At 32.5% G+C, this 27,162-nt stretch overlaps 1 protein-coding gene across 1 annotated transcript in view; it reads left to right on the top strand.

Moving 5' to 3' along the window:
• The window catches only part of LOC148941897 (uncharacterized), a 34,415-nt gene extending 8,857 nt beyond the window's left edge, over positions 1-25,558 (top strand). The window contains exon 2 of the mRNA XM_089103547.1: positions 25,357-25,558. Within this exon, the coding sequence (XP_088959673.1) occupies positions 25,357-25,376 (20 nt within the window). The 3' untranslated portion in view covers positions 25,377-25,558. The remainder of the gene's footprint in view (positions 1-25,356) is intronic.
• The last annotated feature ends 1,604 nt before the right edge of the window (positions 25,559-27,162 follow it).

Here is a 27,162-nt window from a genome sequence, read left to right as displayed (position 1 = left end):
TCAACCCATTGATTCAAGTTTTTCGCGAGTAAACCCTTTCATGATTCTCCTCGAAATACCTCACACCACCACGACATTATTTGACTGCCCCTCTGTTATCCGAGTGACACCCCTCTCATCACCCCCTAGGATATTTTCAACCTTCCCCCCTAATAAAAAGCTTGTAAATCTAAATTGGACACTGTTTTTTATTTGAACAGCGGGACCCGGAATTTTATTGCTAGAATGAGATAGTCCGAGGCAGGTCACGCCACTTAGACTTAAACACACCCCCTAAATGATCCTACTCCTTATTTTTCAATGTTTTTTTTATAAAAATGGGCTGCATGGTGACACCCTGCGAGACCCGGCATCATTTAAGCTTTTTTAAGGTTTCAGTACCCTAAATGCCACATTTTGACAAGTACATTACAACCTCTGACATCACCCCCAATACATTTTCAGACATTTAGTGTTAAAAATTATGAATTCAACCCATTGATTCAAGTTTTTCACAAGCCAACCCTTTCATGATGCTCCTCAAAACACCTCACACCATCACGACATTATTTTACTTCCCCTCTGTGATCCGCATTGAACGCTATTTTTATTTGAACAGGGGGCCCTGGCATTTCATTGCTAGAATGAGATATTCCAAGGCAGTTCACGCCAGTTAGAATTTAAACACTTCCTGAATGATCCTTCTCCTTATTTTTCAATGTTTTTTCCTTATAAGAAAAGCTGAATAGTGACACCCTAAGAGACCCGGCATCAACATTTAAGCGCTTTCTAACGTCTGAATACCCCAATGGATATATCTTCTATTTTCTGTTGCTATTATTTTCCGACAATTCACAACCTATGCCACACTATGAGTGGTTCATGACACCTTTTGACACCTCCTAATCATCCCCATGACATTTTCAGACATTTTTTGTTAAAAATCATGCATTCAACTCGTTGATTCATGTTTTTTCATAAGCCAACCCTTTCATGATGCTTCTCAAAATACTTTAATACCACGAAACTACACAGCTGTCCCCTACCATATCCTGCAAGCAAACCTTTTCATCATGCCCCCAAAATCTTTCACACCAATATGTCATTATACTCTTGGCCCCATGACACCTATGTGCCATCCGTCACCATCTCTAGAGCATTTTCAGCTGTTTCCATGCAAAACTACCCGTTTACACTAGAATCGACCGTTTAAACTTAACGAAAAACCCTCAATAGTGTCTCTTCTGATGAGTCCAGCCAATTGAGGCCAGCGTAACATAATGTACCACCCCCTCTGACACCCTCCGGCTAACATTCTAAGAAATAACAAATTCTTATTACGAAATACAAAAAATGTATTACAAAACAAAAAAATTATTCTTAAAAAAATAGATCCTAAGGTGTCACGAATTCTTCTTACAAAATAGAGAATATTTGTTAAAAACAAAAGATAATTTTTACAAAACAAAAGACAACCTAAGAAATCACAAATTCATCTTATCCCCAAGCAGTTTTGTTTCATGTCAATAACTTTATCTTCTTTGGAGAATTAAAAATCGAAGTGTAACTTTTTTTTTCTCTTCTTTGATTTTGATCTTCTTCTTTTTTTTCTCTTCTTACGAGGAACTTTTTTCTTCTTTGGAAAAATTTAGAACTGAATTGTAACTTTTTTTCTCTTTTCTTTCGGAAAATATTCAGCATCGAAGTTTAACATTTTTCTCTTCTATGGGAAAATTCAGAAGAAAACTTAAACCTTTCTTCTCTTCTTTGAGAAAATTTGAAATTGAAGTGGAACTTTTTCCTTCTTTGGGGGAAATTCAGAGTGGAAGTGTAACTTTTTTGTTTTCTTTGGAAATAATTCAGAATCGAAGTGTAGCATTTTTTCTCTTTTTTGGAAAAAAAATTCAGAACAGAACTAACTTTATTCTCCTCTTTCAGAAAATTTTGAATTAAAGTGGAACTTTTTCTCTTCTCTGAAAAAAAATTCAGAATTGAAGTATAACTTATTTTTCTCTTATACGTAAAAATCGAGAACAAAACTTGAACTTTTTTCTCTTTTTTGAGAAAATTCAGAACTGAAGTGGAACCTTTTTTCTCTTCTTTGGAGATATTCAGAATCGAAGCGTAACTTTTTGTACTCGGAGGAAATTCCGAACTTAAATGGAACCTTTTTCTTCTTTGAGGAAACTCAAAACGGAAGTGTAACTGTTTTCTCTTCTTCGAAAAAAGTTCAAAATTGAAGTTTTATATTTTTCTCTTCTATGGAAAAAAATCAGAACAAAACTTGAAGTCTTTCTGCTTCTTTGAAAACTTCAGAACTGAAGTGGAACTTCTTATCTTCTCTGGTGAATCTCAGAATAGGAGTGCATTTTTTTTCTTCTTTGGAAAAAATTCAGAGTCGTAGTGTAGCTTTTTTTCTCTTCTTCGGAAAAAAATTAAGAATAGAAGTTTAATATTATCTGTATTCTACGGAAAAATTCAGAATAGAACTTTTTCTTCGTGTTTGAAAAAATCAGAACTGAAGTGGAACTTTTTTATCTTCTTTAGTGATTCTCAAAACCGGAGTATATCTTTTTCTCTTCTTTTGAAAGAATTTTAGAATCGAAGTATAACTTTTTTTCTTCTATGGAAAAATTCATAAGAGAACTTGAATTTTTCTTCACCTCTTTGAGAAGACTCAAAATTAAACTGGAAATATTTTTCTCTTCTATTCATAATTAAAGTATAAGCTTTTTCTATCTTCTACAGAAAAATTAAGAGCAGAGCTTTAAATTTTTTCTCTTCTTCGAGAAAATTCAGAACTGAAGTGGAACTTTTTTCTCTTCTTTGGAAAAGTTCAGAATCGAAGTGAAACTTTTTTTTTCTTCTTTGAGAACATACCGAACTTAAGTGGAACTTTTTCTTATTTGGGAAAACTCAGAACTGAACTGTAACTTTTGACCTTCAAAACCTGTTTTTGCTGGATTAGTAGTTCACTAGTTTTAGGTTAGGTTCATTAAGGTTAGGTTAGCTAGGCTGCCCAAGCTAACCTAACCTAAACGAACCTAAGTTAAAAGTAGGTAACTAAATATAACCTATCCTATCCACTTATGCTGGCATCTATAATTATAGCGGAATGGATGACAACAGCTGGGTTGATATTCATAGTCATGTCTCTTGGCTTTGAAAAAAAAGAATCCAAGTATGAGTTGAATGTTGGCCGCAGGTATATGGGGTTAGGATAGATGTTCCAATATTTATATGTCATGATGGCGTAATCTCGCGCGATTTTTCTTGGTTCCAAGGGAACTTTATAATCCAAAAAACAAGTTTTGAAGGTGAATGATACATGGCTCGATGTTAAACTTCGATTTCAAATTTCTTTCCGAAGAAGAGAAAAAAAGTTATTGTTCAGTTCTGAGTTTTCCAAAAAAAAAAAAAGTTCCCCTTAAGTTTGAAATTTTTTCAAAGAAGAGAAAAACATTTCAAGTTCTATTCTTAATTTTTTCGTAGAAGATAAAAAAAACTATACTTTGATTCCGAATTTTCTCCCAAGAAGAGAAAAAAGTTACACTTTAATTCTGATTTTTCTCAAAGAAGTGAAGAAAAGTTCAAGTTCTCTTCTGAATTTTTCCGATAGAAGAGAACAAAAAGTTATATTTAGATTCTGAATTCTTTCCAAAGAAGAGAAAAAAGATATACACCGTTTCTGAGATTCACCAAAGAAGATAAAAAAAACTTCCACTTCAGTTTTGAATTTTTCAAAGAAGAAAAAAATTTCAAGTGCTGTCCTGAATTTTTCCATAGAAGAGATATAATTTTAAACTTAATTCGGAAGTTTTTCCGAAGAAGAGAAAAAACTAGACTTCTATTCTGATTTTCTCCCAAAAAGAGAAAAAAGATTTAATCCGGTTCTGAGATTCACCAAAGAAGATAAAAAGTTCCACATCAGTTCTGAATTTTTATAAGAAGAAACTAAAGTTCAGGTTTTGTTCTGAATTTTTCCGTAGAAGAGGAAAAATTTTAAACTTCGATTCTGAATTTTTTTGAAGAAGAGAAAAAAGTTACACTTCAGGTCTGAGTTTCCTCAAAGCAGAAAAAGGTTCCACTTAGGTTCGGAATTTTCTCAAGGAATAAAAAGTTACGCTTCGAATATTTCCAAAGAAAAGAAAAAAGTTCCATTTCTGTTCCAATTTAATGCTGAATTTTCTTAACGAAGAGAAAAAAGTTAGTTCTGTTCTGAATTTTTCCAAAGAAGAGAGAAATAAAATTACATTTTAATTATGAATATTTTCCAAAGAAGAGAAAAAAGTTACACTTCCCCTCTGAGTTTCCCCCAAAAAAGAACAAAGTTCCAATTCAGTTTTGAATTTTCTCGAAGAAGAGAAGCAAGGTCCAAGTTCTCTTCTGAATTTTTCCATAGATGAGAAAAATGTTAAACTTCGATTCCAATTTTTTTCCCGAAGAAGAGAAAATAAATTGCACTTCAGTTCTGAGTTTCCCCAAAGAAGAAAAAAGTTCCACTTAAGTTCTGAATTTTCTCAAAGAAGAGAAAAAAGTTACACTTCGATACTGAATTTTTCAAAATAATAAAAAAAGTTCCACTTTGATTCTGAATTTTTTCCAAGGAAGAGAAAAAGTTACCCTTCAGTTCTGAATTTTCTCAAAAAAAGAGAAAAAAATTACGCATCAATTCTGAAACTTTCCAAAGAAGAGAAAAGGTTCTACTTCAGTTCTGAATTTTCTCAAAGAAGAGAAAAAAAGTTAAAGTTCTGTTCTGAATTTTCCCGTAGAAGAGAAAAAAGTTCCAGTTCGATTCTGAATTCTTTCGAAAGAAGAGAAAAAAAGTTACACTTCGATTTTGAATTTATTTCAAATAATGTAAATTGTTTGATAGTAAACAAAACCTCACGGGAGTAAGAAGAATTGGCGATTTCTTAGATTGTATTTTTGTTTTGTAAGAAGTGTCTTTTGTTTTGTAACACTTATTTTCTATTTTGTAAGAAGAATTTGTGATTCTATTTGAGAGGATCTATTTTTGTTTTATTGGTTTTTTTTTGTTTTTTAATAAGTATTTTGTATTTTGTAAGACGATTTTGTGATTTCTTAGGATGTTCACTGAAGGATGTCATAGGGGGTACACTGTGTCACGCTGGCATGAATTGGCAGGACTCATAAGAAGAGACATTATTGCGGGTTTTTCGTTAAATTTAAACGATCAATTCTAGTGTCAATGGGTATTTTTGCAGGCAAATAGCTAAAAATGCTCTAGAGATGATGACAGATGCCACATGGGCGTAACGGGGCCAAGCGTATAATAACATGTTGGTGAGAAGTGTTTTGGAGGCATGATGAAAGGGTTGGTTTTCGAGAGATGGTAGGGGACAGCTGTGTAATGCCATGGTGATGTGAGGTGTTTTGAGAAGCATCATGAAAGGATTGGGTCACGAAAAACTTGAATCAAAGAGTTGAATGTATATTTAACAAGAAATGTCTGAAAATATATGGGGAATGATGAGGAGGTGTCAAAGGGTGTCTTGGGCCAGTAATAGTTTGGCATAGCTCAGGAACTATCAGAAAATAAAAGTAATTGAAAATAGAAAATATATCCATTTGGATATTCAAACGTTAGAAAACGCATAAATGATGATGCCGGGTCTCGCAGGGTGTCACCATGCAGCCTGTCTTATAAAAAACACTAAAAAATAAGAAGAAGGATTATTCAGGCGGTGTTTTAAATTTTAAGTGGCGTGAACTGCCTTGGACTCTCACATTCTAACAATGAAATGCCAGGTCCCACTGTTCAAATAAAAAACAGTGTTGAATTTAGATTTACAAACTTATTTTGGGGGGAAAAGATTGAAGATGTCCTAAAGGGTGATGGGGGTAATTCGATGTGGATGACGGAGGAGCAGTAAAATAATGTCGTGGTGGTGTGAGAGGTTTTGAGGAGCATCATGAAAGGGTTGACTCACGAAAAACTTGAATCAATGGGTTGAATGCATAATTTGTAACAAGAAATGACTAAAAAGGTCTTGAGAGTGATGAGGAAGTGTCAGAGGGTTTGCTGAACCGGTCATAGTGTGGTATAGGTTGGGAATTGTCAGAAAATAATAGCAATACAAAAATAGAAAATATATCCATTGGGGTATTCAAACGTTAGTAAACGCTTAAATTATGATGTTGGGTCTCGCAGTGAGTCCTAGGGGGTGATGGGGGGGGGGGGGTACCACAAGGATTACAGAGGGGGAGTCAAAAAGTGCTACTGTCAGCTGGGGGGGGGTAGTCTTGTCTTAAAAAAAACATTGTATTTTTGTTAAAGGCTCTCGCAAATACCTCAATAAGAGGCTAAAAACTTTCCTCTAATAACAGCGCTCCTCCTTTAAAATTGTCTGCTAGGATCTTTCATTAATTCACGCAAATTTTTGTGCTCATCTCGTTCTTTTATAAGCCTTTTCTCATTTTTTTTTCGTATTTTAATTGCTTTTTCTGTGATTCCATGATTTTACAACATTTTTATCAATAAATTTTGTATTTACAAGGGTATGTGTCTTTTTAGATCTATTGATCTGGAATGAATCTTCAACACGTAATCGTTTACACAATTTAAGTGTGCTGTACCTTCTCTCGACTTTATTACTAAATGACCAGGTGATAGCGAATTTCCTGTAATCGATATTCCCACCTCTGTACGTCAATCATTGTACCCGTAAAATACACGCAATCGTAATTCTAGCGTTCGTGGAAAGGGGACTCTCCTTGCTTGCAAACATTATTTCCTAGAAAGTGTTATCCAGAAAAGAATATTAGAAATATATTACTTGTCTTCTCGGTTAGGGCATAGCTCCATTGGATGGGAATGACCTTTCGAGTCCTAATGAGGACAAAAATCATTAGAACATAATAGTCTTCTGAGAAAAAAATACGTTGAAAGAAAATGAAATCTCGAAAAAAAATATATAGCAGCTCACGTGTCTGTCCTCCTGAGTTAAAAGCGGGGGGTTCCCCTGGGGGTCAACAGACACAGATCACGTTAGAATGCGTCATCCATAAATATTCCGCATTACATTAGAATTAAAGAAATGTCTTGAAACATCTTGGGAAAAAAGTCTTAGAAAATGTCTTGAGATGTCCTGAAACATCTTGAAACGTCCCCCACGAGCTCTGAAGAAACGGGTTACGTTATAATATGTCATCCGTAAACATCACGTAAGAAATAAAGAAATCAAAACGCTTTGAAAGTAAAAAACACCTTGAGATTTCCTGAAACGTCTTGAAACGCCATGAAGAGAAATGTCTTGAAAGATCATGGAAAAAAAATTCTTAATAAAATTCCTCTGCCTGGCACTTTCATTACGTAAGATCCACGTGTGCACCGTCATTAAATAATACTCACGTGTGCGCTGTCATGACGTAACACCGACGTATGTTCTATCATTACGTAACACCCAAGTGTGCACCGTGCTCAGTTAAAAGCAAGGATTCCCCACGGGTTCGGAAGAAATATTTCACATTAGAATGTGCCATCCTCTAATACATAGTAACCTAATGTAAACATTGACTTAACTAACACCTGCATCTCTTAGTTTCCTCCCCATGACCTAACTAACATCTGCTTTCGAGCGCCGGCCGTATAGCGGGTCCCATTAAAACAGGGCTGCGTTAAAAATCCAGGGGCGTCTCTTCTCAAATGTAAACATTGTGTAACACCTTCTGGCCATTTAAAACAGGGACCGGTCGTATTGCATGGGAGTGTCTTCCAAAAATGTAAACATTGATGTAACACCTGCTGCCCGCTTGAAACAAAGCCTTGTAGAAACCATTTCTATGGGCCTTTTGGTATCCAAAATGCCCCACTACTAATATATACATTCATTTTAAAACTTAATTCTATTCCTTGTTCTATTTGAAACTTCATATGATTATTTCTCGGAGCATCAACGGCGTGTTTAAAAAAAACTGTTCGAACAAATTGCCTTAAAAACCATGAAAGTGGTGACCCTAAAATTCAATTGCTGATATTTCAGCCCCCCCCCTTATGAGCAAAATTCAAAGGGTTAATTTTTATAGTAATGACTACCATTCTTGAAATTATTATTATATATTAAGTATTAGGCTTGAATGGTTGAAAAAGAAATTGGTAACCTCCCTCCCATTTAGGTTAGTCTGGGATAAAATATTTTGAATTGACAGTGTACGTAAAGGGCAGCCCTTGCCAATGGAAACCCAAGCTCTATCAAACAAGATTTTGATTAGAATTTATGCAGCAACAAAATTTGTTATTTATGCTGATTCTAACTGGGAAAAATTTATCATATTTAACGTGTATCAAAAGCAATTAGCATATTAAAATTTACATAATTTTAAATAAAGGTGTGCAACCTTGACGAAAATTACACAATGAAATTAAACATATATGAGAAGCCCATGGCAGCATCTACAAGATATTAAATTTCTTTTTTCCAGAGAAGGTGGGTAGCGCATGCAAGTTAATTTTTTTTCCTAGGGGCGATTGTATAGACCTGGTAGCCTCATATTATTGATAATGATTCATTTGCAATAAAAATTCAAAAATCCACTTCCCTATTAAAGCAACAAAGGGATCACACCAAAGTAAAACTATCCCGTAAACCAATAATATTATTACGAACAGGGCCAAAATTTTATTGATCGAAAACACTGAGAACTTTAAAAGGGTATTTATATAGCTTCCAAGACTCAGGGGCCATAGTGGCGCGCAGTATACGATTCATCCTAAAGCATAAATGCTGTCAATGACGAAATGAACTGCTATTACAGGCTGCTTATCCAATTACAGTAACGGATGTGGAGTATCACACAGTTGTAAACCATCTATTAGGGTGCGATTTTTTATGGTTTTTTTATGGTTTTTTTTTAGACTAGCTTTTTTTTAGGTTTTTTTTTAGGTTTTTTTTTAGACAGTTCTTTTATGGGGCGGCACTCAAAAAAGCACATTTTAAACTTTTTAAAGTGAACATTTCCTAAGGCCAATGAACATTCAAATGGTTGAGAATTTTACCCTTCTGAATATTCTCTTTATTAGAAAGTTTGGATCCCTCCCTATCTGGATGAATAGTGGAAGAAGCTCGTAATATGGATACTGAGAGGTAGAAAGCTCCTCTGTTTGTGCAGAGAAGTTACTATACTTTATTTGAAAAAACAAATAAATTAAATAATGTCTATTTCTCTCAGTACTATTCTGCAAAATCTAAACTATCAAACAGTTCGTGGTAACGAACTGTAAGTAAGGAGTGACCCGGCTCAATGGTAACTTAAACTCTAGAAAACGGGTTTTTGATACCAATAGATACATCAAAATAATCAGATTTCAATGCTAAATTCAAACATATAACTTTCATCAAGTTTAATCCTACCCATCAAAATGTACGCGCCTGAGAAAATTTGGCTGATTTTCGAAAAAAGTGGGAAATACCCCCTAAAAGTTATAGAACCTGAATAAAAATCACACCATCATATTCAGCATACCAGAGAACCCTACTGTAGAGGTTTCAAGCTCCTATGCAAAAAAAATGTGGAATTTTGCATTTTTTTGCCGGAAGAAAGATCACGGATGCGTGTTTATTTGTTTCTTTGTTTTTTTGTTTGTTTGTTTTTTGTTTTGTTTTTCCAGGAGTGATCGTATCGACCCAGTGGTCCTAGAATATGTGGGAGGACTCATTGAAACGGAAATTAAAAGTTCTAGTGCCCTTTTTAAGTGATCAAAAAAAATGGAGGGCAACTAGGCCCCCTCCCACGCTCTTTTTTTCCCAAAGTCACCTGATCCAAATTTTGAGATAGCCATTTTGTTCAGCATGATTGAAAATATGATAACTATGTCCTTTAGGATGACTTAATCCCCCGAAGTCTCTGGGGGGAGGGCTGAAAGTTATGAACTTTACCCAATGTCAAAATATAGTATTGGTTATTAGGAAGTATATTGACGTTTTCAGGGGGGGGGTTTATGGTAGTAGGGGGTGGGTGGTTCAGGGGTTATTTGGGAAGATCTTTCCATGAAGGAAGTTTTCATGGGGGAAGGGACATTGCTATGAAGGGGGGGTGGTTTTCCCAGCATTATTTAAAAAAAAGATCAGAAATTGAATATAAAAAACAAGTTTTCCAACTGAAAATAAGGAGTAACATCAAAACTTAAAACGAACAGAAAATATTGCGTGTATGATTGGGTTCACCCCCTAGTCAATACCCAGCTCTTTAAGCCAAAGATTTTTGTGATTAAGGGGTCATTTTTAAAGAATTGAAACAAAATTCGAACTTTAGCTTAAAGACCAAGGTATTGACTAGGGGGCGAGCCCCCTAATATACGTATTAAAAATATATGAATATAGAAGTTCGTTACGTAAGTTAATTCGTAAGTTAATACGTAAGTTAAGTAAATAACGTTTGTAAATAAAATTAAACAAGTTTCGAGAAAGCCATTTAACCAAATAAAGGAGTAACATCAAAACTTAAAACGAACAGAAAATATTGCGTGTATGATTGGGTTCACCCCCTAGTCAATACCTAGCTCTTTAAGCCAAAGATTTTTTTGATTAAGGGGTCATTTTTAAAGAATTGAAACAAAATTCGAACTTTAGCTTAAAGACCAAGGTATTGACTATTGGGCGAGCCCCCTAATATACGTATTAAAAATATATGAATATAGAAGTTCGTTACGTAAGTTAATTCGTAAGTTAATACGTAAGTTAAGCAAAAAACGTTTGTAAATAAAATTAAACAAGTTTCGAGAAAGCCATTTAACCAAATAACAGTAAAATTAATGTGCAAATTTTGTTTAATTATTCATGTACGGTGAGCCAAAATCAAACCTGCATTACAAAAAGTAAAATTAATTTGCAAATTTTGTTTAATTATTCATGTATGGTGAGCCAAAATCAAAACCTGCATTAATTCAAAAACTTTCAAAAATTAAATAAAAAAACAAGTTTTTTTTTCACTGAAAGTAAGGAACGACGTTAAAACTTAAAACTAACAGAAATTATTCCGTATATGAAAGGGACGGTCTCCTCCTCAACACCTCGCTCTTTACGCTAAAGTTTGATTTTCTCACGACTCTATTTTTTTTTAAACAATAAAAAACTTTAGCATAAAGAGCGAGGCGTTGAGGAGGGGACAGCCCCTTTCATATACGGAACAATTTCTGTTCGTTTTAAGTTCTAACGTCGTTCCTTACTTTCAGTAAAAAAAAATTTTTTTTTTATTTAAAAGACCATAAGAACGGAGAGAGTATGCTTCCTTGTGGGCAAGATTTTTGAAGGATACAATTTATATTATCAGCTTTATCACCATAAGAAACTGATCGATCTGATAGATAAATTTTAATCAAAAAAGCTAGAGGAGTGGTGCAACCTAAATCTAATAACTTTTTTTAAAATCCCAGGCTGCCATGCGTTGTCGAAGGCACCTTTAATATCAAAGAGAAGGCAAAGTGTAAATTTCTTCAACTTTTTATTTTCTTCCACTCTTGTGACGAGTTTATCCAGAGCATCTACTGTTGATTTACCTTTAACAAATCCAAACTGGTTATTAGAAATCCAGTACTTATTAATACTTTAATTATTCAAGATATATGATAGGATTCTTTCAAATATTTTAGCAAAAACTGGTATCAAGCTGATGGGTCGATAAGAAGACGGTAAACGGTCATTAATTTTCCCTCGTTTAGGAATTACTATAATTTTAGCTTTTTTCCAATCCCTTGGAAAATACTTCATATTCAAACATGCATTATATATTTTAAGTAAAGTGGGAGCCAAGACATAAGAATTTTTTTTTAATAACTATATTGATAATACCTTCTAAGCCAGGAGCTTTCAATGGTTTTAGAGAATTAATCGCATCTAGTAATGAATCAGTTGTTATTGGTGACAGTTTATCTTGGTTATTATCAAATTAATTTAAAAAAAAAACAAAGTTTTTCCGAGGGAGGCAAAGAGTGAAGTTGAATTTTAAAACAGACAAAAAATTATTACTTCACAGCCTATTTAATACATATTAATGTAACTAGTACAAATAAACCAACTAATTATGTTTCCCTATGCTTTTATGATTATACAAAACTAGCGCTTTACTGAAAACACAAAAGTCAAGTATAAAAAACAGGATTATTGATTTAAGAGTCAAAAGCGAGTATGTAGCCTGACAACACTAAACGAATCTTTAAAGCTTTTCATAGTCTTATACCAGTTGTGGCATTAGTAACTTTCAGCATACGATTGAAATTATCTTAAAAACATAAGCGCAAAACTAAATATTTTTCAATAACCGCGAAGTAATTGAACAGCATACAGAAATATTGGATTGATTTATCAAGCAGCACTTTGCTCTCACCAGCTATAATACCAATAGTGGGCAATATACAGTCTTAAATTGTAAGAACTATGTTTTAGTATCACTTGAAATGGAGATCGTATGAGACATAACGTTAAATTTGCATATCTGATCATTTCTTTCTATACAAGAGTGAATTCGCAGCTATGACAAAAATTCTAAAGCTTGTCTATATTTACAATACTATCAAAATAGCCTTACTTTCAACTTGTGCACAAACTAATCATGACATGTCCTTTTAAAAACCAAAACGAGAGCCAGTCATTGAACTGAGCCATTATGCAGAAGTGATACCAAATTAAACGTAAAAACAATAAAGAAAATCCTAAAATGGATTGTTGCTTTATCTTAAAAGGGATTGATAATATTTTGATTCTATAAAAGGTGTCCTTAATTGGTTTGCTTTTACTCCACCAAAGCTCCTATATTATTTTGTGTTTTCAGTAAAGCGCTAGTGCTGTATAATCATAAAAGCATAGGGAAACATAATTAGTTGGTTTATTTGTACTAGTTATATTAATATATATTAAATAGGCTGTGAAGTAATAATTTTTGTCCGTTCTAAGTTTTAACTTCGCTCTTTGCTTCCCTCGGAAAAACTTTGTTTTTTTATTAATTAATGTAAAGAGTGAGGCTTGTCGGAGCAGCCAACTTCCTCGTATTTTAGGTACCCCCAGGTATGGGATTAAAATCCAACAGAAATTAAATAAAAAAGCCATTCAACGTGAAAAAAAGAGCAACAGTTAGTTTCAGAACGATTAGTAATTACCTTTTTTATGAGAAGATCTATTGCCTCCTCAATCCTCTATTATTTACGCTAAAGTTTGGATTTTTGTCCACAATGCTTTAACAGTGACTGCTCATGCACAAGAGCAATTGAAATGCGATAAAATAAAATTCACGATGCGTCAAGAATTGAAGTACTTATTGCTTTGTATTTGTTTCAAAAACTAAAATTTACAATTCAAATATTTCCAAAGGTAATTAGTAAATAAAGCACTTGCAATTACCCAATAAGTATATTTGTTGCACTTATAAATGTTTTCAGTAAAACACAATAAAACTTCAGATTAAAGAGAAGGGACGAGGAGGTGGCAAACCCTCATATTTGGAAGAAGATCTGTTTGTTTTGAGTCTTAATGCGTTCTTTACTTCAATATGAATTTGTTTTATTTGATAAATCCTTTCAGTTTAATCATTTCCTCCCAAAACTAAATATATAAATTCATGTCCTTACCTAAGGCCTTATGTCTTTTTTTTCCTTGTTTGAGTTAAAAGTTGCTCTAACATGCTACCACATTGTTTGATGAGATCATAGCTAGTGGAATTATAATTTGACTTGTCATAATTTAGTTTTGGAACAATTAAAGTCCAACTAGCTATAATTATATATCTAGTTAAACTGTAGTTCCGTAATTTATAAGTATTTACTACATGGTAAAAAAAACTAATTGTGAACATTTATGGATGAATTATAAATAATCAAAAATACATGCTAAACTAACACATTCTTATTATTGTCTCTTTTTCATATATCATGGTTTGAACAGCCCCCACTATTTAGCAATTAAAGTTGAGCAACCACTTTAATGGAGGACACTGAACTTTGCAACATTAAACTTTGCCCCAAAATGCAAATTTTGTCACATAATGATTCATTTTTCCATTTGTAGTACCTTTGAATTTTCTTTAAAGTAAAAATGGAAGGGAGCATTTCGCAACAGGAAGAGCTCAAGATTCATTCCCAAATAAGGATAGTAAATTGGTTTTCAGTAAATTGGTTAGTAAATTGATTATATATATATATATATATATATATATATATATATATATATATATATATATATATATATATATGGATAGATGTGAAGCATATAACTGAAGCATTTTGCTCACATAAACTAGTCTCGTAGTAAGATGGATAGATGTCCATAGTGCAGAGAGTGTCAACTAGTTAGCGGCATTCTTGCTGATGATGAACCTTTACAGCGAGTCCTAGTTGAAAAGGAGGGTTATTGGTCCTAATTCGAGAGTTTTGCATGATGCTTTGGCGAATGGTAGCTACTTTCAGCTTAGTAATTATGTCAACGAACAGGCTCTCCTCGAAGGATTTCAGAGTTTATAGCAGGTAGTTCAAATTCTCTTCAAGAATATCAGAATGTATGTCTTAATATATTCATTCATATCTAGTTGAATACACTCTATGTCGCTATTAAACAGCTCAGAAGCCGCACTAATACTGTTCCTTGTTTTTTGTTTTGTTCCTACCATTTGGCTGTGCATAAAAGTTTTGCAGTATGGCATGCGCCAGTGGACCTTAATGTGACAACACTAGCCTTACCGGTGGCTCATGCAACCACTACTCCATCAACAAACTTCTTCTTGACGAGCTCTCACTCATCATGCTGATGAGTTGATGAGTTCATGTTGATGAGATCTTCTTCACCGGAAAACTCACTCATCATGTTAACCAAATCACAATCTATAACATGTTCATGATCAATCGCTTCAAAGAGTCGCAGCACATCTTCAATTCTTGCTTTTGACTCATGCTTGCTCTCCTAACGTTCTCTCTTTTGTGTATTTGTTGGATTTCCCTTACATTTCAAAGGGAGATTCCTCCCAGATGAATAGTTGCAGTAACATGTCTTATGGTATTCCACGTCTGCTGCATGCAAGTCGGAACTCGCTGCTAGAATTCGGTCGTGAGCTTTCTCAGACCAGTGATCACTTCGCTTTTGACGAAGTGTCACCAATGCCTCACTACACTCTCTTGTATGAACGCGAAATCTGTTTTCTTTTGCTGAATATTCTTGTAAACTCTTATAAGCCAATTTGTATGAAAGACTGTTAAGATGCACTTGAGGAGAAGGATAAATTACTCCCTAGCCTCTCTTTATTAGAAGAAGTCCGTTTAAACTAAGGATTTAGAATGGCTGTTAAAGATAGGTGGGTTACAGTCTCCTTATTTGGATAGATTGTGAGTATAATATGGAATATTAAGTGCGTAACATAATCTTAATAGAGGAAGGGAATAGGAGTGGGAATTGCTGGGGAGAAGACACAGGTATGGACCTCTGAGTTGGAGAGCCACCCCAAAAATGTCAAGGTTTTTGCAATTGTCCCTTATATTTTCTTAAATTTTCATATAATTCAAACGTTTTTTCAAGTAGTGTCCATTTCCCTAGATTAAATATTTTGAGTTTGTGTCAACATTTGTGTTTTCATCTACACTTTTGGGGTGTGGGAAAATACATTCCCCTCAAAATCAAAATTTCCTAGAGGCAGCCCCGCCCTCATGAAAATGAGAGGCTTATAATTTGAATATTTAAATTTTTAGGACATAAGAACCCCCTTAGGTATTTTTTATTGAAGCGGGAGGGGGATTTTTTTCATGGGTGATTGTGTCGAAAGACATTCGAAAGATCTTGTCAAAAGGCTCCTTCAAACATTTTCTTTAATCCCACGTCCTCTCAGAAGTACAAACATCTTTAAATTCTAATATTAATAGGTATATTCATAAACCACCCATAAACAAAACCATTTACTTTTGATACACTTTTAAAGAAGAAAAGATTAGCTGTCGTTACCCACCATTATGCGCTGCAATGATTGATGTGGCTAAAATAGGGCCAACGTATTCTAAATAAGATTTCAGCTGCCTTTCCTCTCAATCTTCAGTTCTTTAAGCTGAAGATTAGCTTATTTTTTTCTGTTTCCGTCTTAGGTTTCCATATTGTTCCCATAAACATTAACGAAAATGTAGGGGAAGGCAAGATTTTCTTCCATTTTCTTAATGAGGATAAAAGATCCAAAGGAGGGATTTTTTTCAATGACGATGCCTAAAAAGATATTTTTGAAACATAGACGGGATATTTTTTCCTATAACCCATCCTATAAGTAACCACCCTGGTTGTCCTTTGATGTCTTGGAATTTTTTTTAATGTGTGTTAAAAGGTTGTTCTCTTTACAAAATCTAAAAAGTTAAATACAATAAAAATAAAGCAGAAAAAATAGACAGGACAAAGATATAACTACAGAAAAAACCAGCAAAATATATCTGTCTTCCAATTTTTGTTCTTTGACATGACCAGGAAGTAATTATAATATTGCATGCTGTCACTTGAGCAATTTGGAATTATTAACTTCAATTGCAAACTCATTGATCATTTATCTAATATACAGTGCTGGGGTTTCCGTGGGACATGCATTTTTTTTATTTGGAAATATTTTATTAAAGCTATCAAGAAAATATTTGAGGTAAGCAGTATCGAAAGTTTTTGCTATATTTAGTTTGTGAATGACTTCTTTTTAATGACAGATAACTGAATAAAAATTACAACATTCCTTAAAATGCTGAGCTTGTAGAAAAATATATAGAACTAGACTAAGCATTTGTCAAGAGTTGGTAATTAGGGGAGACTCAAACAGCGAAACAAAAATGTAAACAGGAAAAACCCTTAAGTGTCCTAAAGAAAATAAAAGAATAATCCATAAAACTTTCACTAGTCTTTTACCAGCCATCAAATTAGTAATTTTATGACATGGTTTTAACTATCTAAAAAGTCAAAAAAGCTTAGTACTATAAATCTCAGAAATAGGGTTTCAAATGATGGATATTATCATAGTATACTTTTCATTTTTCCAAGCCTTTCCATTCCAGAAAGAGCACCCGAAGTGCTATTTTTGGGTCTCACACGGCATTTTGTGATGGCGTTATCAAGTTAAGCTTATGAAAAACGATTAAATATAAAAATTTACTTTAAAAAGGTCCCATAAGCTAATTTCTATTATGTTCCAGGACCTTGCCCATTCTTTTCATCCCGGAAATAAAATTTAAATTACACTTTCTGGGTGCCATATAGTACTTTATGATGTCGTTATCAAGTCAAATTTATAAAAAAACGATTAAATATAAAATTATACTTAAAATTAGCCCATAAACAGCTCTCTATGATGTTCCATTGCCACACTAGCGACGAAGAAAAATAAAAGCACCAAAAAAAAGCGAACACATCACTGTCGCCCATGGGAAAAAAATGATTTCCTTGTTGTGTTTTGTATGTCTTATTTAATTCTTAGTATCGGGTGTTGTGTTTTAGCCTCTTTTGTAGTTCCAGATTCATTTTCACATCTCTTTGAGTTTTGTTTATGGGTAGTATATGTATCAATGGCAAGAGTGTTTAGCACTTCTTGCAAAAATAACCTTAAAAAATTTTCAGATGTAGATTTTCTTGTTTCCTGTATGGATTAATTTTTTTTTTGTGTGTGTTGACTTTCTCCGTTAGTGTCAGTTTAGTCCCTTTTATTGATTCAAATTGATTGCCAGGTCGTTTTTGGTCCTTGGTGTGCAGTGTTACATCATTGACAGGAGTTTTCAACACTTTCGGCAAACAACGTTAAAAATTTTTAAGATAAAAGTTTTTTTATTGTTGTCTATATGTTTATTTCAGCCTCTGTTGTAAATTCCGCTTCATTATCATACCATTGTATGAAAATAGAAAATAATTACCAGATATGTGTTTTTGGCTGATTGTGCATATTTCAGATGTTTTTAGTCTAGTTTATTTTTCTTCGTTAACAAAGATTCAAAGATATGAAACCAAAGTATTCGGGTTTCATTTTCATATTATATTCACTATTAATTAAAAGTTTTAACAGTTTTAAAAGGGGTAGAGATAGGATTTTTAAGTAAAAATAGTTGACTTACAGGTTTTAATGTCGCTAGTACCTTTCATTTGAGAAAACTAGTTTTAAGAAATTAGAATCAAGAAGTATATACAATTGTAGAAGTCTATGCACTGGATATTTGAAAATTTGCCACTTTATTTGCTACTATTAACGATACCGCCATCTAATTGTGTATTACACAAAAAAGGTGTAAAGAGCCACCTAATGGTAATTCTGATAAACAGAAAATTTTTGTGTTTCACGAAAAACGGCAATACAATCTATTTATTCTGGTTGTAGGTAGCATGTTGATAAAGGTACTAGCATAAAGCCAAGCTTCCATTCCTATTATACTTTAGAGTATACTATTATATTTTGAAAATTTCTCCTCTGAAATTTTTAGGCCTCCCATAATACTTTATTTATACTTTTAATTTAAAAGTCTCTTTTTTGTCTCCTTTTTCCCACTGTAGTTCTCAGGGATATATGTTAAGAAAATAGGTATTTGGGTATAACGGCAAGATTTCCGACAAAATTTGAAATAAAATAAGAGACATGGAAAGACTTGCTAACCTTAGAGAAAAATAAATTTATCAGGTTCGTGTTTCTCACAAGCCACCTCGAACGTGATACACCATGTCATTTCACACCATGTCATTTCACACCTTCGTGCCACACTATGACTGGCCCTCTGGCACCCCTCATCATTCCTAAGACATTTATATTTATTTTTTTATTAAAGTGATATGCGATTTCACTTCCCCCACTTCTGAATCCAGTTATATCGGTACCCGCTACGATTCTGCTAGCTTCCACCCAAATTCAACCAATTCCAGTTCGCACTATGCTCGCTCCGATCCCAATGCCAAATCCGGCTCCAGTTGCATCAGCTCCGTATTCCCCACATCTGCCCTCCGATTCCACAATTCCGATTCCGCCAATTCAACTTCAAGTTCCCCCGATTCGAAGAGTGTGTATGCAGCTGCCTCCGTGGTAATCTATGGCTGGTAAATGACCTCTCTCTGACGCACATTATTACACCTAAGTGTTTTCAATATTCGTCCCACAAAAATAACTTTATAAACTAAAAATAACGATGGCTTTTATTGGAACAGCGGAAACTTCCCGTTTCATTATTAGATTGCGATCTTCCATGGCGACTTAGAGCCTATGACACTCAATGGCTGACACAAGGCGCCCTTTGGCAACCATTATCACACATATGGAATTTTTCGGACATTTTCCTCCAAAATATCTATTTACACTAGAATCGATCGTTTAAACTTAATGAAAATCCCCATTAATGTTTCTTCTGATGTCTTCTGGCAACTGAGGCAAGTGTGGCACAATTTACCAGCCCGATGACACCCTCCAGCTCACATCCTTAGAAATCACAAATTCTTATTACAAAATACAAAATACGTAATATAAAACAAAAATAATTTAAAAAAAAACAAAAATATAAAAAAATCAGAGATTATTCTTACAAAACATATAATACTTGTTCCAAAACAAAAAATAATTCTTACAAAGCAAAAATAATTCTTACAAAACTAAAATACATCCTCAGCAGTCACAAAGTGTTCTAACAAAAACTTAAACTACTTGTTACAAAACAAAAAATACTTCTTACAAAACAAAATATAATTCTTTAAAAAAAATACATCCTAAAAGATTACACATTCTTTTAAAAAAATAAAAAATACTTCTTAAAAACAATAATTCTTACAAAACGAAAATATATCTTAAACAATCACAAACTGTTCACACAAAATAAAAACTACTAGTTACAACACAAAAAATACTTCTTAAAAAACAAAAAAATATTCCTACAAAACAAAAAATACAGCCTAAAAAATCAGAGATTGTTTTTACAAAAAACAAAGTTCTTCTTACAAAATAAAAAAAATACTTCTTACAAAGCAAAAAATAATTTTTACAAAACAAAAATACATCCTAAGAAATCCAAAATTCTTAATACATCATTCAAAATACTTCTTACAAAACAAAAAATAATTCTTACAAAAAACAATACATCCTTGAAGATCACAAATTCGTCTTCACAAAAAAACAAAAAATGTTCCTACAAAACGAAAACTACATCCTAAAAAATCAGAGATTGTTTTTACAAAAAACAAAGTTCTTCTTACAAAATAAAAAAAATACTTCTTACAAAGCAAAGAACAATTCTTACAAAACAAAAATACATCCTAAGAAATCCAAAATTCTTATTACATCATTCAAAATACTTCTTACAAAACAAAAAATAATTCTTACAAAAAAAACAATACAGCCTTAAAGATCACAGATTCGTCTTACAAAATACAAAATACTTCTTGCAAAAAAAAGTTATTCTTACAAATAAGATAAATCCTAAAAGATCACCAATTGTTATTATAAAATAGGAAATACTTCTTACGAAATATAAAATAATTCATACAAAACAAAAATACCTCCTAAACAATCACAAACTGTTCATACACTATAAAAAATACTTGTTACAAAATACAAAATACTTCTTAAGAAACAAAGAATTCTTAAAAAAAACAGAATACATCCTAATAAATCACAAATTTTTCTTACAAAATACTTCTTACAAATCAAAACATACTTCTTACAAAGCAAGAAAATAATTCTTACAAAACAAAAATACATCCTAAGAAATCACAAATTTTTATTTCATCATACAAAATACTTCTTACAAAACATAAAATAATCCTTACAAAATGAAAATACATTTAAAAATATCACAAACTGTCTTACAAAATACAAAATATTTGTCACAAAACTAAAAATACTTCTTACAAAGCAAAACAATAATTCTCCAAAAACATAAATACATCTTAATAAATCACAGATTCTTATTACAAATACAAATACTTCTTACGAAACAAAAAATAATGCTTAGAAAACGTAAATACATCCTAAACAATAGCAAACTGTTCTTATAAAATACAAAATACTTGTTACAAAACAAAAAAAAATTTATAAAGCAAAAAAAATTCTCATAGTAGAAAAATACATCCTAACCAATCACAACTTCTTCTTACAAGATACAGAATACTTCTTACAAAACAAAATTAACTTTTACAAAACAAAAACACATCCTAAAAAATCAGAAATTGTTCATAAAAAATACAAAATACTTCTTACAAAGAAAAAAATTTATTCTTACAAAACAAAAATAAATCATAAGAAATCACAATTTATTATTACAAAATACAAAATACTTCTTAGGAAACAAAAATACATCCTAAAAGATCACAAATTCTTCTTACAAAGTACAAAATGATCGTTATAAAACAAGAAATAATACTTAGAAAACAAAAATTAATTCTTACAAAATAACTATCTCCTAAGAAATCAGAGATTATTTTTACAAAAAAAAACAAAATTCTTGTTACAAAACAAAAAATACTTCTTACAAAACACAAAATAATTATTCCTACAAAACAAAACTGCATCCTAAAAGATCACAAATTCTTATTACAAAATACAAAACACTACTTAAGAAACAAAAAATAAATCCAACAAAACGAAAATATATCCTAAACAATCAAAAACTGTTTTAAAAAAATACAAAATACTTGTTACAAAAATGCAAAATACTTCTTACAAAACAAAACAAAAATAGTTCTTACAAAACAAAAATATTCTAATAAATCAAAAATTCTTTTTACAAAATACAAAATACTTCTTACAAAACAAAAAGTAATTCTCACAAAACAAAAATACATCCTAAAAAATAAGAGATTCTTCTTACAAAATACTTCTTACAAAACAAAAAAAAATACTTCTTACAAAACCAAAAAAAGTTCTCACAAAACAAAAATACATCCTAAGAAATCACAATTCTTTTTTACAAAATATAAAATACTTCTTACGAAACAACAATAGAATAGACAAGCAGAGAATTCAAGAAGAGAATTACGAAGTCAAGAGAATAGACAAGGAGGCACCTTTTTTGTTAGCACTAATGTCGGGCTTCCGATAGTCAGGTAAAAACATATATCTATGTATCAAGTATTATCAACTGAAAATCAAACACTAACGAAATAAAAACTCTGGATTCTTGGTGGTCTGAAATCAAAACAAAAACCAAGCACCCAGGGTGAATTTCGTCAGTTTGAAACTTTTTATCAAGGAAAAGGAGCCTGCAGAAACAAATTTAAGTAAGCAGAAATTTAAGATAAGGTGGTGAAAATGCTTGTCCTACTATATTCTTCTGCTTTTTCAAAGAGGTTTTTTTCAGCTGTCTATTTAAACAAATCGAGGTACTCTTATGTTAAACCTAGTATTTTATATACTGCAATGGAAACCAGTCACCAAAAACCTGTTTTTGACGGCTTAATTCAAGACACCGCTATAGGGTAATGCAACCTATAGTCTGGTTTTCATTGCGTCTACGATATTTAAACTGTTGTTTTTTGGGGTTTAGGGGGGGAGGTACCGTGGTTTGGTTAGTCTACGTAATAATATATGCTATGCTTTACCCCCCCCCCCCCTAATGTGCAAAAATATAGCCCATATTTGTTTCTACATTATTATATATTCATCCTATTTTATTTTATTTCATTAGCATTAACCAAACTAGCAGTATATAAAAGAGTTGGTTTAACATAGGAGTACCCAAAACGAAATTGAGAAATCAACTCGGTTTTACTACCCTTAATGCTCTTTTGGGTGCTAAATGAGTCAAATACAAGGGATTTCAAGCCCCCCATGAGTATGGTGACACACACCAACTGGCGAAATAGGTACAGAAAATTTTTAACACCGAGTGTCACCATGGTTTCCGAGACAGATAGTGATTTTTAATGTCACATTGTTTGTCATTTTTCATCTGTGTTTGTAGTGTGTCGTTGTTGAAACCTGGGATAACGTAAAGTTTCTCAAATGATCGTAATGGTATGCTGTATTTTTGCACAAAACAATATTTGAAATTTTCAAAATTTGAAACATTTTGGTTGTGCAAGGCGTTGATGCTGCTCTCTAAGTGTTTAAGGTAATTTCAAAGATAGTTAAATTCATGACCTCTATTTTTCTATTTGTGGGGTTTTGTCCGACTCGAACTTGTAAGGGGAAAGAGGTGTGTTTTAAAAGTATTTCGGAGAAAAATATTGTTTCAACATTAAAATCTCGAATACACGTTAGACCATAACCCCCAGGTTCATTTCTTTGATCATTTCCAATTTCAAACCATATGTTTTACGTGTATTGTTTGTAGGCACTTGCATATATTAGGGAAGGGCTACAGGAGTGCTTCCCCCTTCCAAAATCCTCATAAAAGGGAAAAGGGGAATTTGCATGCAAATTCTTAACAGAGAAAACGCCGATGTCGAGGCAGCGACAGTTACAATGCTCCAATCTGATCGACAGAAAGGTTTTCGTTTATATCAAACACGTAAACGAAAATAAAGATCTAGAAACTCAGTGGAAATTTGGTTCGACAGTGGTAAACAACAAGTCCCAGCAACAGCTTTTGGGAAATATTGTATAAGAATGCAAGGTTAAAATTTGATTTTAGCCCCTGTTTTCTATGAAAATCGTCACTTGGGACAAATTCCTGGCAGGTTCCAGATGTTTATGGTCCTAAAACAGTCATTTATCGCGGGAAAACAATCACTTTTTTTGCCTGAAGGAATATGTTACTCCGTACAATTCCTTCAGATAACGTGGGAGCAGATGTACTGTCTTGAAAGGAAAAGGGAAACGAAGGGATGGAAAAAGAAAGCGAAAGAAAATTTCTGGTACATTGTTTTTATAGATAGCACTGTACTTTGCCGACGATCCGCTTATTGCGCTTCTTGCAATACGCAACAAAACATTTGGGACAGGTTACAACTTTTTGGTTATTGGTAAATTTTTCTGACTATTTGTGGTACTTTTTGTTTCAAAGTGTTGGCATCATTGGCTCGCACTGTCTCTTTTTTGGAAACCTTCAAGAAATGGGAACAGAAAGCCATGCGGTGTTCATTCTTCATATGCCAATTGGCTTTTGCACCTGCCTTCCTTACGTCATCAAAATAGCGTGATATCGAACAAGTATCGTATAAAGGAACTTTTTTCAGTATTTAAAGAAGAATTGTCAAGGTCAAAACAAATGAAATTAATGCTAATCAACCCCGGAATAGTGCGACTCGGCTCTGGGTGAAAAAAAAAACGAAACGAAAAAAGTATTTTTTATACATAAGAAACAGCTTTTCTTATGGTGATTCCAAATTCAAAAGCTCATCGAGTTCACACTCAACTAGACGGATCTTGGAGAAAAAGGGGAAACGCCCCCAAAATGGACAAGTGATCTTGGTTAAAATTACATCATCAAATTCAGAGTGTGAGAGAACCAGTTTGTTGTGGTTTAAATTCTAGTTTTCAAAGATTTTCCTTTTGGTTGTTCCAAATTATAAAATTTGTAAACTGTTATTATGTTTTCGTCTGTATTACCGCGCTGAATCATGAAAATATAAATCATGAATCATGGGAAATATAAATAACTAAAACTAACCAGATAAATTTGACAACGCTTCTCTTCCTTAAAAGCTCAAAACTAACCATATGCTAATTCCCAAAGAATTCCTCCCGAGATTCAAAATTTGTCTGAATTTCTAGGAATTTCTTATTTTAATTATCAAAAATAATTTTTATTTTTATTTATTATTGACCCTGACAAAACATTCCTGTGGACAAACCAGAATATAACTTATAGTCTTTTTTTAACTTCTGCTTCTACATTGAGTAGAAGCTAAATAAGCCAATCTTTCAAAAATACATTATAAATTTTATATTTTCTTTCCGTAGTCCATATCTTGCATACTAACCTGGCTTAAGATTTTTTAATAAAAGTAATTTAGTTTACAAACAAAAAACCGGCCGACTATCCATGATTTTTAGGTCAAATGAATCCAAATTCAATCTAGTAAAAAGTTTAATTGAAATCCGTATTTGACCTTAAAATCTAACTCATTTTGAGCTGGATTATATCCCACCAAATTCCACATTTTTATAGATATGAGTTTGAAACTTCTACAGTAGGGGTCTCTGGTATGTTGAATTTGACAGTAGGATTTTTACTGAAATCAACTGACTCTTTAGGAGTGTTTCTCCTTTTTTTTTAAATCAGGCGAATGTTCTCAGACTCGTATTTTTGATGAGTGAGATTATAGAATTTTATATAGTTTAAATCGGCGTAACAAAGCCAATTCTATTGATATATTAAATTGTTATTAGGATTCATATTGTATACTTTCGTTTACTAAGGGCTCAAGTTGCTTCTTTCTTACAGTTCGTTATCACGAATTATTTGAATAATGTTTATGTCAGATATGATTGTTTATTGTACAATGATAGTCTTTTTCGTTTCAGGAAACGTAAGTCTGATTTAAATGCTGCTCTACACCCTAAATAACTCCATTTAATCTATCTCATGGTTAAATTTTAGAACTTCTGGGTGAATTTTGACAGCCCCACAGTGTTGGATTCAGAACTAGTGTTTTGGGAGAATACCAGTGAACTGTAAAAAAAATTGTTTGAGATTCAAAAAAAAATTGTTTGTAATATTTACCAACAGCAAAATTGGAATTTCAGCAGCTTAAATTGAATATTAGGGACCATTATGGAATTCTATTATCATTATTGAATATTCAGTCTGTTGAGAAACAAAAATGTTGGATTTCCATAACTGAATTGAATTTTCAAATACAACATGTTGGATTTTAATATCCTTATTGGATCTTTATCTCTTGATTGTTGGATTTTACTGTTGCACTTGATTGCTGGATTTTTGCCGTTGATAAACATTACAAAAAGTTTTTGTTAAATCTCAAATAATTTTTGTTTACAGTGTGCAATCTTGTTGAACAATAAACTAGTAGGATATTCTAACAGCTGCCAGGAATGACCGTCAATGCCAGGAATGGACTTTTCAACTCATCATGAAGTTTAGTGAAATCGTTGGTTTCCAGCATACCCAAGTAATCATACTACAGAGTCTACAGAAAAAATCCTGTCAAGTATGATTGTAATATTTATTAAGTCTGACCTTGTCTATAACTTAAAAAAGCCAAAAAAGATCGTTTCTTTTTTATTAATACACCGTAACTATTTTATAATCATAAGTGCTTAAAAAATTCAAATGATATTCTTCCATTGCTCTAAAATATTAATTATTAGTTAAACATGTTTGTACATAAATTTATGTATGTTCATAAGAACATTTGAACATAAACTCACTTTAGGTGGCATCAGAGCCAAATTCAATATGATATTCAATAAATTTCCATCTACTGTTGAAGTCCAAACCATTTTGATTAATATAATCTATTTGCGTCGAAAATAACATTTGTTCTACTGAAACGTGAATAAACCTTAATAATTTCAATAATTTGTTGGAATTCAATAAGCAAGTCACAATTTCAACAGAAAAATTGGATTTTTTGACTTTTTTTAATTGGATTTGAATGACATTTTGTTGGAAATCAATTTTTTTTTACAGTGTGAGACTTGGATTTTCTCATTTATATTTTTGTCTCTCTACCCCTGATATTAGTTAAATTTCAACTTTCGAGGGGAGGGTTGTTGCCCCAGATACCATCCCTTAGATCGGGCACTGAATCCCTGTGAGATTTATATTCTAGTTGTTCAGTCATTAATCCGATACTTAAAAAATACGTTTAAACAAAAGAATGCAAAAAAATTTAAGATTTAAACCAATTTAAGATTTAAACCAATTGAAGATTTAGTCCTTTTTAGTGTGCTTTACTCCGCTTGTTTTGTATAAAAGTGGGTTATAAATAAATTATAATTATTTATTATTAGTGCAAAATCTCTACTCACACAAAATGCCAAAATTAGATTTGAAAACTGGATACAAAATAAAACTGAACACAAACTGAAAACTAAACTGAGCTTGCTTGATTTTTTTTTTTTTTTTAGGGAACATAAAGAGTTATCGATATTATAGCCGATGAAAGACTGTTGAGTTCCTTATAAATTAGTCTTTTAGTTTTTGTAGGCCATTTAAGGGATTTTCTACCCCTATTCTGTTTATTTACTTCATTTCTTTTAGCAAAACACTCATTGTCATAATTATACCAATATAGCAGATAATGGGGCCCAGCGTATTCCCCCAGAAAATTTTATCCCTCAAAAATCTCAAAAAATATTCCCGCT

Source organism: Artemia sp. Qi Xiang Cuo, chromosome 17 (genome assembly GCF_049724085.1).
Source record: "Artemia sp. Qi Xiang Cuo chromosome 17, ASM4972408v1, whole genome shotgun sequence".
NCBI lineage: Eukaryota > Metazoa > Arthropoda > Branchiopoda > Anostraca > Artemiidae > Artemia > Artemia sp. Qi Xiang Cuo.
Note: the sequence above shows the minus strand (reverse complement) of the source record. Positions and strands in the feature narration are given on the sequence as shown.